At 39.9% G+C, this 15,028-nt stretch overlaps 1 protein-coding gene across 1 annotated transcript; it reads right to left on the reverse strand.

Moving 5' to 3' along the window:
- Positions 1-7,156: 7,156 nt before the first annotated feature.
- On the reverse strand, positions 7,157-14,722 carry LOC145343025 (sphingosine 1-phosphate receptor 3-like). Its single transcript, XM_080188765.1, has 2 exons — positions 14,052-14,722; positions 7,157-12,904 (listed from the first exon to the last, which is right to left on the reverse strand). Exon 2 carries the CDS (start codon positions 12,761-12,763, stop codon positions 11,624-11,626), a length of 1,140 nt encoding a protein of 379 aa, XP_080044891.1. The 5' UTR covers positions 12,764-12,904; positions 14,052-14,722; the 3' UTR covers positions 7,157-11,623.
- Positions 14,723-15,028: the final 306 nt, after the last annotated feature.

Genomic DNA, 15,028 nt, shown 5'->3' on the forward strand with positions numbered 1-15,028 from the left:
GATTAACTATCACAGAAGGCATGGACTAGTCAGGCATGGTCAGTATAGGTTTGTTAGAGAAAGATCTTAGCTCACAAATTTGATTGAATTCTTTGAGGAAGTGACAAGAAGGGTTGATGAAGATAATGCAATGGATGTTGTGCACATTGATTTTCGCAAAGTGTTTTGACAAGGTCCTGCGTGGCAGATAGGTCAAAAAACTAAAAGCCAATGGGATACAGGTTAATGTGGCAAACTGGATAAAAGGTTAGTTTAATAACAGGAAACAAAGGTCAACAAATGTCCTTGTGAATAGTGAATTGTTGAAGTGGTATGTCCACAGGGCTCAGTGTTGGGAGCCTTGAAATTTGTATTATATATTAACAATTTGGAAGTGAAAGTGGGAGACGATTTGGAAATTTGCAGATGGCACAAAGATTGACTGAGTAGTACATAGTGTAGAGGATAGCTATAATCTCCAAAATGATATAGATGGGTTGATGGAGTGGGTGATAAAGTGACAGATGAATTTTAACACAGAGAAGTGTGAGCTCACGCATTCAGGGAGGTCAAACAGTTATTACGAGTGCACAATAAATGGGAATATACTAAGAGGTTAGGTTTGTGTTATTCTTCTTGGAACAAAAAAAGGCTGAGTGTGACTTGATTGGGGTGTACAAAGTGATGAGGGGAAGAAATAGAGTACACAGAGAGTTCTAGAACCAGGGGATGCAGATTGAAAATAAGTGGCAGAAGGTGCAGACAGGACATGAGGAAGAACTTATTTATGTTTGGAATTTACTGCCCAAATTGGTGCTGGAGGCAAAGACCCTAAACTCTTTTAAAAGATACCTGGATCTGCATCTTACCTCAGGGGTGGGGTGTGGAAAACCATGGGGGGTGTGGGGGTGTCCCCTGTGGAGTTGGGAGTGTAGTGATGTGTCCCATGTGAGGCTTCATCTGTGACTTTAAAATAGTTACGCTGAAGTGGTTTTATTCCTTCTACCTTTTTCAGAGCAATTATTATTGTAATACCAGCAGGACCTTCTGAAGTTAGTGATTTAAATCGTTCTGTGGGATTGTTGCTAACCTAGTGCAGTTGTCCTGTGGAAATCAGTGTTTCTGGACAACTGCTGGGTAAACCTTTACCTGGAAACTTTTGAGAGAGATTCCCCAGCACACCTTTGGGATCCCCTCCTCCCACCACACCCCCCCCCCGCCCGCCCCAAATCTGCCACTGGAGGGTCCAGGAAGTTACAGACCAATGTGAGCATGGCGGTGAGTTTGATGTCATTGAGTAGCGCTGAAAGAATTGTCAGCCCCTAACTGTAGAGCAAATGGAGATCCTGTGTGATCTTTACCAAAATATGTAGCAAATATCTGGGATTGAAATTCAGCCCTCTGTTGTAAACGTTGAGGAAAGGTTCAACTACTTTTATTTGGTTCACTTTCTGTGATTGATTTAAGGGGCTCTCTGATTCTGTAAAATCCATTCTTCCATTGGTCACTGGTGACCAGAATCCTGTTGCTAGGAATGGTGATAAAGCTGGTGTATGCCTTAGATGTTTCTTCCAATGGAATATTTGATTTAAGGGCTTTTTGGTGTTTTGTTGTCTTGCACGACATTGGGAAAAATGCAATGTGCTGATGATATCATTTACGATAACATCTTGCCCTCCTATAAAGAGCAAAAGACTCTACTTAAAGCATTGAGGATTTGATGAGAAGAAACAGATCACTGATGGTCTGCCCAATATTGGCATTCCATTCATCAGTCAGGATCAATGTAGAAGTCTCAGAGCTGCCTGGCAGACATTGGTACTGTACCCACTTCTTGCTCATCCGAGAATGTATCTTCTCCTTCAATAGCATCATCATTTAACTCTCTGGGATGTCCACCTTTTCTCCTGACAGAACAGTAATACAGGCACTTGCTTTCACAGTTTGAAAAATGATACTCAGCATATACCGGGACAATATTCTGAGATCAGCACCAGAAGCTCAATGTAACAGCTCCCAGGAAAGGTCTCTAAAAGTCCACTTGGGTTGAAAATCTTATTGGATGAGTAATGCAGGAATATTTGTGTCTCTCCACAGATACAGATTAATTTATCATCTCTCACAATCACAGATGCGCCACAACTATCGGATGGGATTGTGGTCGGTGCAGTCTCGATGGGCTGAATGGCCTCCTTCTGCACGGTATGGATTCTATGACTGTCTATGACAGAACATCAAAAGTGGGATTCCGATGGGAAAGCCAATCCCTAGAGATCCTCACCCCCACCCCATCCAATCCTCACCCCCACCCCATCTAATCTTCACCCCCAATCCCTCCCATCATCACCCCCACCCTCTCCCATCCTCCCTATCCCTCGTCACCTCCTCCCATCAACATCCCTACATCCTCACCCCCACCCTCATCCCCCATCATCACCCTACACCTTTTCTATGGCCACAGCTCCCTCTTCTAACCACGACCACTTGTGGCCTTGCCTTGGGATAGTAATCGTTAAGATGATTATCTTATAATAAGGGATACAGAAAACATTCCAACTTACTGATCTTTATAATTTACAGCCATTGACAAGTTTAACCCCTCACCTCTCCTTCTGAAAAGTAATATATTGATATAACAGTGGGTAAGTTGAATAAAAGACTAGGCAGCAACTCAAAACATAAAACAAAACAATTCTATTTCCTAGATCCTGATTCGCTCCCAATAGTGCCACAAAATCCACTGTTTCCAATCAGCCACTAGATGGCAATATAAGCTACCAGATTGCTCACACATCTTGACATGAGCAGGGCTCGGGGGATGGATTCTCCAACCTCTCCCAGTGTGCACATCGCACTGATCCCGAAGTCTAGCGAGAGGGCCTAAAGTTCAGTTTCACACCCGGCACCAAACAGTTTGCGATTGTCCTGGGGCCATTCTAATGGTGCAAACCAGATCAGGCCAAGAAAGAGTGTGAGGCTTTCTAGCAAAAGATTAATTGGATTTCAATCTCATTAGCGAGTTTAGCACATGACTGTCCCCCCTCCCAGAATGTCCCCACCTCTCCAGCAGGAGGTCATGCAATGCAAATCGCTATTGGCAGAGAGAGGAGGGAGAGTAGGGGTGGGGGGAGAGCAGAGAGAGGTGAGGGAGAGCAGAGAGAGAAAAGAGAACAGAGAGAGAGGGGAAAGTTTGGAGAAGGGGGGTGTGAGAGTGGAGAGAGGGGGAGAGCAGAGAGAGAGGGGGGAGAGCAGAGAGAGAGAGGAGGGAGAGCAGAGAGAGTGGGGAAGAGCAGAGAGAGAAAAGGGAGAGCAGAGAGAGAAAGGGGAGAGCAGACAGAGTGGGGAAGTGGCAGAGAGAGGGGAAGCAACAGAAAGAAGCAAAGGGAGAGGGGCACCAACAAAGAGAAAGAGAGGAAATGGCAGAAGGACGGGGAACAGCAGTGAGAGGAGAACAGAGGGAGGTGGGGAATGGCAGAGAGAGGGGTGGCAGAGAGAATGGGGTGACAGGGTGGCAGAAAGAGGGGAGCGGCAGAGTAGTTGGGGACATCAGAGAGAGGACACGGTAGAAACAATTGCAACCAATTAAAGGGGGACTTGGAGAGAAAACAGCCATTGTGTAGAGTTCATTTGGTGAGGCTGAGAATCGGGGAAAAGCTTAAAATTGCATCAGGATGAGAGCGAATGAGTATGCTGGAGAGATAGATCAGGATGTGAAGCAGTGCAAGATAGAGAAGGATGATTGTGAGGGATGTAATGTGTTGGGCTTGGGGAATGCAGGGAGAGGATATAGGTGAATATGTAACTTACCCCAGCTTTCCTGACCTGGTTAAGATATTAAAGTACTTCCTGCTCTGTGTCCAGCAGCATGGCATGGTGCTCTGTGCTACTCAGCAACTCTAGCTGTGACAACCTGGAAGATGAGGGTGCATTGATGTCTTTGCATCATCTAAGTTAGGAACGTAAAGGGTCACTGAGGTCAGGTAGTGCCATTGCTGCAGGGTTCTCAAAAGGGAGACTCCCCCACCCCTACAAACTCTCATCGCCAGAGCCACTGACACATTTACCTGCCAATCTGCCCATGGGCGGAGGGGCCCTACCTGCTGGCAAATTGACAGTGGGCATGTAAAGAGGCTGTTAATTGACCACTTAATTGTTCAATTGGGCTCTGGGCAAGGAGGGAATCTGCTATCTTACTCACTGCTGACAACATTTAATGGTGGCTGGAAGACGTCAGAGCTGGTTTCCAGCCTTCACACCTCCCAGCACATCAGCAGTGGGCTGGTAACTGGAGCTTTTCAAAGGAGATAACAAGGCACAACCTTGTATCAACTCCATTCTTTAACTTCGTCTTCTCTGCTCCAACTCTCCCAACTGTCAGCTGTGAATTGATCCTTTAAATACTGAAGTCAGGGGTCACACTATATTTGTCCTCATCATGTCTGCTGCTGCTGCTGCTGCTGCTAATTGGATATCAAATTCAGAAATAAAATGAGAATAAAGTGACGGCTTTGAAAAGACACCAACAAACAGGTGGGACTGAATTCCAGGTTTCCTGTGCAGCAGTGTAGCCCCCAGCTCTTAAAAAGTCTCACATTTAATAAGCTGAATGCAGATAGTACAACATATTTTGTTGTATATTAAATCAAAGCTGTATTGTTCTTCAAAGGAAACTTACTTCTTTAATGGCAAATTGTGATCCCATATTGCATCATGAAAACATTTTTCTTCAGATTCCACATTGCTGGCCAGCATCTTTCTTCAATGTAAGTTTTTTCCCTCAGTATTTTCATCCTTATTATTGATACTTAAATCTCTGGAAGATAGATGAGGCTGTTTGAATTCTTTGGTGCCTTGCCTCATTAGTAAATGGGTTTGTCACTATTTACCTTTTTCATAAACATCCATCTCTATTTTTAATTTGCACGTAATGCTGATATATTACATATTAATTATATTACATCAGTGATTATAGCTCAAAAGCATTTCCCTGATTGCAAAACATTTGAGATGATTGAAAATCATGAAAGATGGAAATAAATGCAATGGGATCATTTGGACTTGGTGCAGTAGTGTAACAGAGGTGATAGTAAACCAGCAGCCCATTTTACAGCTCCCTCAGTTTTTATTTTAATTGACTCCAATAAAAATCAAAATTGGGAGTAAAACATGCTTACACTTCACCACCATCCATTTTATACTGTAGCAGAGTCCAAATTACTCTGAGAGAGCTTGATTTAAAATAACATATTTCCATTTACTTTTATTGTGATGTTGGCTATGAAACAGTACAGCAGCTGTAAATCTGATATAATGCATACACATTTACCCCTTCTACAAGTATTAAAGTTAATGGCGGGGCAGGCTCGAAGGGCTAGATGGCCTACTCCTGCTCCTATTTCTTATGTTCTTATGTGCTAATTTTCTACAAATACCAGCAAATTATTAGCATGCTACTTTCTGCTTTTGTATGGTATTTACTTGCATGACAAATTAAACCTACCCAATTAATCAGGAGTGCGATTATTGTTGTTTCACAGTCTGGGATTTTGCCATTTGAATATGAAATCTCCAGTTGTAATGTGATCTACCCTGAGATTGCTAACATCAGTCTCTGCTCAGTGTTGTGAAGCCATGCTTTGTATCAAAAAATGATTTTTAAGTGTACTGGTTGGAAACCCTTAACTTTTTTTAAAAAGACTAAAACCACATTTCAATGACCTGGGACCACCATCAAAAGTGGCTGCTCATTTATATCACTGTACCTTCCGCATTCCAAAACAAATGAAATGGAGACAGCCAGTCTGCAACACTGCACTAGAGAGGAAAAAGGGATGAATGGTAGCTAACGTTAGCAAAACGTCAAGACAATCACCTGGATACTCAACTGGATGGAGACTTGTTGACATAATCATTGGATACTGGGACCCTGGCTGAGAGATGAATTCCCAACCATAATCTTATCAAAATAATTGGAATACACTAGCAAAAACCATATTTGGGTAACTGGGCAGTTGGGGAGAAACCATCATGTAACCCTTTTGTGTTTTAAGCACCTACTTTCTCTTCAGATCAGAACAAGCAACTTAAATGCAGAAGAAACAACAATCTGAGTGGGTCCTTTCCTCTCTCTCCCTCCATCCAAACTGCACCCTGTCTGCTGAGCTTAACATTATACACTAATCTCTGGGTTGCATTGCAACAATACAACAATTTAATGTGACCTTGAAGCTGATCTTGTGAATCAGCCCTGTAACAGCAATTATTTTACTGTGTAAAAGTTCAGTGTAAGATATTCCACTCCAAGAGTCAATAGCTCAGTTGGCTGAATAGCAACAGTATGATGCTAGTAATGTGGTTCAATTCTTGTGCCAACTGCAGTCATTTATGGAGGCCTGTCTTTACTTGTCGAGTGGTGCTTCTCAAGTTATATATAACTTATTTTCAGTCTGCAACTCTCTCTCTAATGGAGAGAGACGCCTCTGGTCCTTTTTGAACAATAGCTGATACCTTACCTTGGTTCTGTTTTATTAAAAGATATTTTTTCATGATTTCTAAATCCCTGTCCCTTGCTACTGGAAGTTACCATTTCACATGAAGATAAAGGTGTAATGGGTCAGTGCAAATACTCTTCTGTCCTGCACATTCACTTAATGGAGTGTTCCAAAGTATGTTACACCCATTTAAAACTGGATCCTTATTTCCTCTGTTCATCTCGAGGTTGACTTAATTCATGCCAAGGTATAAGAACAGCTAAATAGCATGTAGCTTTTGCTTGAGTTATATATATTCATGATCCCTGAAGTTAACTATATAACACAAAATAATTATTGCATATACTTGTTGCTTCAGGTATTTTGTGAAGATTCTAGAAGTTCACTTTCTGGGAAGGACGGTGTCTCCATTAAAAAGTAGCACATGTGTAAAGTAGAACATCCAGGAAATGTGAGTAGATAACAGGAGATCTGATTTTAACAGTGCAAGCAAGTGTGTTTTTGGGAGAGTTCAAGGATTTTAATATATATGTATTTATGGGAAGGACACCCTTTTGATAGATATTTCACTTGTCTTTATTAGTCCTTGCATAGTGTACAAACACATATTTATATACACATATTATATAGAGGGCCAATTTAGCCTCATTATAAACACTTGATTTCCAATTAACAAGACCAGATCCTACAGTAACACACCTTTATTTTTAAAGCCAGAATACATAATTTGTACACTAGCATTTTTATACACAAGTAAAGCATGACTCATCTATGCCACTCTAAATCACATTCTATTGTGTAATCCTTGACAATTACTTTACACTGTACACAGCTAAGAGTATCCCTTAAATACTAAAAGCCATTTTGCATAAAAAGTTGTCGTAATATGTACATTGTAATTTCCAATGGTACAAGTATATTGCACACTCAGAATTGAAGCTGATATAGATACACTTATCATTTAGGATCCATGTGCCTCTTATTTTGGAGAAACAATGTTCTAAATGGGATGAGGGTGTTTGTGAGGAGATAGTACTAAGCATGAGAGAGTGCTAAGTGTAGCGTCCCAGGAATTGATGATGAAATCCCAAACATTTCTCATTGATAGCAACAAATGGATTCAGAAACTTAATGCAACATGGTCCAATTTGCAGATGATTCTAAACTAGGAGAGGCAGTTGAATCCAATGAGGAAGTTGCAATACGAGGGGGACAAAACAAATTAACGGACTGATGAAAATTAATGCAGGTGTAAATTAATGCAGAGAGGGAAAAATTAATTACTTTGTCAATGGTGTGAAAATAACCAAGGATGAAATTGAAAGAGATTGACAAACTTGATTGACTTGCGACAATTAACAAAGTATATAGAAGCAGACAGCAAAAATGATAGGATGCAATTTAGAGAAAGTGGTGCTCAGACAGAGAAAAGTTGGTCAGCCAGCCGCTTTAGTTCTGGCTTGAAAAGTCAGTGAGACAGGCAATTCCTGAGGAACTCTTCAGAGTAATTTAGTGAGGCCGTGGGACCAATTGTATGATGCAGGAGGAAAACTTGGAGAAGCTTGGGCATTAAGGTGATTTAACAGTGACTTTGTAAAAATATACATTATGTGGTAACTGGCACAGAAAAGATGTGCCTAGTTATTCAAACTAAAAAAAAATCTGGAGAGTACAACATTGAATATAAAAAGGGGGCGCAGAGCAAACTGATAAAAGACAAACTAACAATTGAACTTAGGATGTCCTTCTTTGCAAAAATAGTGAGTAAAGGATGAAATGGCTTTCCTGGTGGAGTAATGATTTAAAAGACCTGTGACTATTTAAGAAACAATTGGATTTTGAGGACCTGTGTATGTGTGGAGAGGAGTGCAGCTGGGTTATTCCAGGTGGACAATTTAAGATATACAAAATGGTTTCCAGATCCATATTTTTAAATTCATTTATGGTAACAGGAGTCACTGGCTGGCCAGCATTTATTGCCAAACCCCAATTACCCAAGGGCAATTGAGAGTCAACCACATTACTGTGACACTGGAATCACATGTAGGCCAGACCAGTTAAGGACGGCAGATTTCCTTCCCTAAAGGACATTGGTGAACTCATTAATGGGTTTTTCCAACAATCAACAATGGTTTCATGATTATCAGTAGATTCTTAATTCCAGATGTTTATTATGGACAAAGATTAATACTGACTTTATCAGCAGCTTAGTTAACAAACAATACCTTCTCTACTAAGTGGGCAAGCAACATAATTAGTTGTCTGCACACTTCAAGCATTTGACACACAGCATTCACAATTCATATGACCTCAGATGTGAGTGCGATATCAGCTTTTTACTGGAGTGTATGCAACATGAGGAGTATATTACATGATTACAAATGATTTGGATGCACATGCTTATTTTGAAAGATTAATCTTCACTACTTGCACTCAAGTATATATAAGCAAGTGGCTTATTTCTGCAGATGTAACATATTTCTAATCTCAATGGTGCATTTTTACAAAAATGAAACAAATGATGAACCAAAGATAGATCTCCAGGAGACAGAATTTCAGAAATGCCAAATAGACCAAACATGTCAGATGAAAAATAAATGTTTTCCCTTCAAGCATACATCCAAGTCCCTTCTGAAAATAACTATTGAATCTGCCCTTTTGAACAGTTTATTCCAGTTTATAACAATTTGCTGCATAAACAAATTCTTATTTTCCAGCTAGTTCTTTTGCCAATTATCTTAAATCTAAGTTCTCTCATTATCTAACTTCTTGCTATTAGTTCAATTTCAAGACTTCCTTCGAATATTGATCTAAATGATCAAGACCATCTGACTGGGATTGATGTGTCCACAGTTTCTGTTATAGAGCTGTTATCCTCAGGTATGACAACTATCTAATTTCTTTCCTTAAACTAGGTAGCAGCAAAGCTATAGTTGTATGACATTTCATATTTGTCTTCTCAAAATTATTCCTTTCATCTAAATATTTTTTTCACATGTTAAATGTGCCAAACAATCAGATCATTTAAGAGACAACCATAGTTACATAAGATCATATACTTTCAATGAGAAAGCTACTAGGGTTCCAGTGAGGGGGCAAATCAGCTCCAGTAGAAGAACATATACAGACTATCATGCAATCCATAAATCTCCAACCCTGTATTTTCATTAAGTACTGGGGTAGACTTTGACTTTTAACAATTGTGTAAAACAGCTGATTGTAAATTGGCATAGAATTCAATGTATACTGGTTCAATGTATATTTTACACAGAATCATAGAAGCTTTTATGCACAGAGGAGGCTATTTCATCCATCTAGCTCCCTTAAAGAGCTATTCACTTGATCCCACTCCCAACCAACCATTCCCGATGGCCCTAGTAAATGTTTTCCCTTCAAGCATTCTTGCAAATCCCTCCTGAAAATTACAATTGAGTCTGATTCCACTACCCTTTCAGGCAGTTTGTTCCAGATAATAACAAGTTTCTGCATAAACAAGTTCTCCTTATTTTCCAGCTAGTTCTTTTGCCAATTATCTTAAAATTTAAGTTCTCTCATTATCCAGTTTCCTGGTGTTAGAAATAGTTTCTTCCACATAGTCTATCAAAACTCTTTATAATTTTGAAAACTTCTGCTAAATCTCTTAAACTTTTTTGCTTGATGGAGAACAATCCCAGCTTCTCTACATAACTGAGCCTCTCATTCCTGATACCTTTCTAGTAAATCTTCCCCTGCAGCCTTGATAAAGTATTCAATGGGAATAAGACTGGGAGAGGTGCCACTTGTTTTACACTGACACAAAATTAAGATCTGCACACTGCTCTTGTTGAACAATAAATAGGTGTATTTTCTGACTGTGATGTCCCATATGAATATCTGACATAGGAAATTCTTATGAAGGTATTTGTGAACACAAATGTGTACTGAAGAAGATAGTATGAGGATATTAGATGTGAACTGTAAAACAGTAAAGTTGCCATAGTCTCAGATGCTCATAGGCTGCTCCCTCCTTTGAAGAGGAGAGCTGACTGGTGGTGATTTAACCTGAGGATCACAACACCTCAGGCACAGGGCAAGGTTGAGAAGGCCAGGCCTTTACAGGTAACCACAGCCAGTATGGGAATTGAACCCACGCAGTTAGTGTTGCTCTGCATTGTGAGCCAACCATCCAATCATCTGAGCTAACTGACTCCCAACATGAACATGCACAATCAGGAAATATGTTCCTGGGCAGTGGCTCTGATACTTCGATGTTGTTTTTTGTAAAGGGTGGAATTATCTAACCCTGCCATTTTCTGAACAGAGGCAATCTCATGCTGCTAACTTTAATGATATACAGTTTAGCAGTGGAAATGAGGTCTGAAAGCATAGATCATTCATTGTCAAAGGGGTTAAATTTGTTGCCAAAGGATTGGGCTCAGAAGAATCCCTGGAAATATTGAATATTGCTGGTTCTGAAATTATGTCATGGGGATCTAGTGGGCAAGCATCAACACATTTGACTTAAATCTCTGGTTCATCAGAGGTCGTACCCCTTTATTTCAAATTAAGATAGCAGAGAGAGATTTCTGATTCATGCTGTCCATTAAGATTTTAAAGTTTATTTATTAGTCACAAGTAGGCTCACATATCCCCTAGTCGCCACACTCTGGCATCTGTTCACGTACCCTGTGGGAGAATTTAGCATGGCCAATGCCCCTAACCAGCATGTCTTTTGGACTGTGGGAGGAAATCAGAGCAGCCCGGAGGAAATCCACGGGGAGAATGTGTAAATTCCAGACAGATAGTCACCCAAGCCAGGAATCAAACCGGGGTCAGTGATTCTGTGAGGCGGCAGTGCTAACAACTGTGCCACTGCGCTGCCCCAACTAGTTATCACAAATAACTCTAGGGCAGCAAAATAATTATGAGTTTTTGGAATTTTATGGGTAGATTGGGCAAAATCCTTTGTAGAAGATGCAATGCATGAACATCTAACATAAAGTTGCCTGTGGTTTTCGTGTTAAAGACACCAAAACTCATAACTTTTCAAAGCCTGGAGCTATAAAAAAACAGATTTGTTTAAGGGGCAGTTAAGAGTTTATAAAAAAATACCATTCTGAGTTGCTAACTTTGGAAAGTAATACTGTATATTAAGGCAGTTTAGCCATCAAAGGTCAAAATTCTCCAGTGGGAGTTGTTGAGTTCATTGTCTTTATTATCATTGAAGGGAAGTTGATTTCTGAGAGCTCTTCTTTTGGTTTTTGGTTACTTCCACTGGACTTGCTTTTGCTGTTATCTACAGCTGACTGAATTGGCAGGGCCTTAGAGACATTAGCACTGGCTAGGCAACCACAGAGGAGACGGAAGAAAGCCCGTCGCATCTCTTTGCTGGCCAGGGTGTAGATAATGGGATTCATGCCAGAATTGAGGACTGCAATCGCAATGAACCAATCTTCTTGATACAGTATACTACACTTGTTTGGTTCACAGGCCACATCAAGGAGCAAGAAAATGAAAAGTGGGGACCAACATGCAATGAAAATCCCTACAACGATCACCACTGTCTTCAGCAGCGCCATGGATCTCTCGGAATTGTTTTTCGTGAATTTTCTGTTCGAAACTTTGCGGCTACTTGACTTGACCAATATGTAAATACGAGCATAGAGTATTACGATGGCCAACAAAATTGCACTGAAGATGCTGATACAGAAGACAACATATGTTTTGGAGTATAGGGGCAGGACTGTGGAACAACTTGAAAAGTTGCAGATACAGTTCCAGCCAAGGATAGGCAAAGCACCAAGTAAAATGGATATCAACCAACAGGCGCCGATAAGGAGGAAAACTCTGTACTTTTTACTGGCATCGTAGGGTCTCATTTTTATCATAGTCATGTGTCTCTCGATTGCTATTGCTAGCAGGCTTAAGGTGGAGGCTCCCAATGCTACAAACATGCTTCCTTCTCTGATGAACCATACAGTCGTTGTGAGGCCAAAAGTCTTCTTTCCAGACATAAGGATGTTTACTTTGTATGCTATTCCAGCCAGTAGATCGGACAGGGCTAAGTTACCAATGAAATAATACATGCGATTGTGAAATTTGTTGTTTTTCCAAATGGCTATGAGGACCATGAGGTTTTCAAGCACAATGAAGCTGCAGATGATCAGAAAGGCCACAGTAGTTACGTCCATGCCATCAGTGGTTCTTGACTTTTTGTTGAATTTCCCTGTGTAATTATAGTGACGCTCAATGAGCTCTGTTCTGACACAGCCATTGCCAATGACTATTTCAGCTGGAAGAGCCATTAAATGCATGCTGCTGTTGAAGTGTTAGATTTTGTTCACTAGATGGAGCCTTTGCCTCATTACTAATCTTGTAAGCCTGAAGGAGGCCTGTAAACCATTTTCTCAATGATGTGAGCAAAGCACTGGGCAGTAGACTTGAAATATTCAAATCTGTAAAAGTGAACAGAACATTTTATCAACATGCTATCCATATTAAAGAAATGGTTTATGTGCCAAACTTATTCCTATTAATCTAGGCTAAAGCACCAAAGACTTTTTTCTCATCAATCTCCTTTTAAATAATACATTTGAAATGTGCTATTAGAACATTAGAAGCTTTCTAAATGCTGAATGCATTACCAATAATATGATAGCTCAAAAGCTGTCAAGTTTTGGCAATGATTGTCTGAATCTGTATGCAGAAAATTCCCCCATGGATGGGTAAAACTATGTAGGAAATGAATGATTAATGCACAAAATCTTGGAATTGAGGGGATGTTAGTCCTTGGAATTACCACTCATTTTATTTAGACAATTTTACAACTAACTGATCATATCTGTTGGATAGAAAGACATAATTACAGCCACGAACAGATAGATCATCTTTATTGTATGGTTTTAGTATGCATTGAGAACATGCTATGAGACACTTTGTATTTATCATCGTGAAAAATAACCATTTTATGATTTTTTAAATTATTTATCAATGTCACAAGTAGACTTACATCAACTTTGCAATGAATTTACTGTGACTATCCCCTATTATGGTGAATTAGGTTATTCTTTAAAGTGTAAATTAATGCACTTCATTTTAAATATTTGCCCATTCAGTCAGTTATCTAAATCAGAGGGGAAAACTTAGGAAATTCAGAAAAGAGCAGATTTATAAAATGTGCTTCTTTGTTGTGGAAACATTTGGCAGTTGGTTAATTGGGTTTCTTACTATGTGTATTCATAACAAAGTAATTAGAGAATTTTTTTTTATCTGGGATTGGGCTTTAACATTCAAATGTCCCAATTAGGTCAAAACAGAAAATGAAGATAACACTCAATAGATGATGTTCTGTCAGGTTCCCACCCTCTATGTACAAATTCTTCAAAATATTAAAAGCCTTTGGAAGCATGTTCATAAGGCATTAGGATCCTTATTCAGATATTCTCAATACTGTAAAATCGCAGTGTTTGACTTTAAGGCATTATTTGAATAGTATATTTCACACACACATATGTATGTAAACAACTTTTAACTTTTTTCTAACATAAAGAAGACAAATCAGAGCTAGAAGAAATAAGTGAACTTTGCAGAATGAAGACTCACCTTTCACATGATTTTCTGCTAATGTAGTGACCACCAGTAAGAAGTCTCACAACACCAGGTTAAATGGTATCCAACACGTTAGTGTTTAAAAATTTGGAGACGGGTGACTGGCTGCATATCTCCGAGATTGTCCTGATCGGAGGTGGCGTTTTGTGTTAAAGTTCCACAGTTTTCTCAGACTCGATGCCTTTATTATATTCCTGTGTTAAATTTCCACAACACCTTCTCATTTCCCCCCACTTTCAAGTACATTTCTTCGAAAATCTTCGTCAATTCTAAGGCTTTCTTTCAAACGTTGCCCAGGCTGTGTCAGTTCAATCTCTCAATCTAGCTATCAATACACACGTCTAAACAACTTTAGCATCAAATTAATATTAGTATACTTGAGGTGTGATGTAGTTTTCTGAAACTAAATCGCTCCTTCCTCACATTAGATGGTTTTGGGTTTAATTCTTTCCAGTTTCATTAGTACCGAGTCTGTCTTTGTATCACTCTCTGCCCATTACTCCAAGCAGCCTGTTGCAGTTTTTCTGATCTTGTTGTCTATTTCCAAGTTTCTGGCTGTTGTTTTTGGAGTAGTCCTTGGAAGAGTCGCTGCCGCTTCGCTCCTGCAGTTTTCTGCTGTGGTTCTCACTGACTCTCACATTGACTATACAGCATGGAGTTCCCCATGTATTATATTCATTTCAATCTGCTTCCCCTTTGCTGCCCCGTGTCTGAATTGACAAGTCCCGCCCTCACACTTTCTCCTGCGTGACGTGCGGTTCCAGAGAAAGAAGAAACATTCAGAGAACATGGAAAGCCTGTGACTAATACGCGTACGGAGTCAAAGAAAACTGAAAGGTAATATTAAGACCAAATGACAGTTAAAAAAGAATACTCTTAGATACCCCAAGAGTAATCTGGACTCGTAGTACTTGCAGTTGCAAGGGATTCAGCATATTTATTACAGAAGTTTATGGTGTTAAGCATGAGAG

The sequence above is a fragment of the Carcharhinus amblyrhynchos genome, chromosome 5 (assembly GCF_965287045.1).
Source record: "Carcharhinus amblyrhynchos chromosome 5, sCarAmb.v2.hapA, whole genome shotgun sequence".
In the NCBI taxonomy this organism is placed as follows: domain Eukaryota; kingdom Metazoa; phylum Chordata; class Chondrichthyes; order Carcharhiniformes; family Carcharhinidae; genus Carcharhinus; species Carcharhinus amblyrhynchos.

Bases quoted from the DNA above. Each gene is read 5' to 3' on its own strand.
- LOC145343025 (XM_080188765.1), bottom strand. From the start codon at position 12,763: ATGCATTTAATGGCTCTTCCAGCTGAAATAGTCATTGGCAATGGCTGT.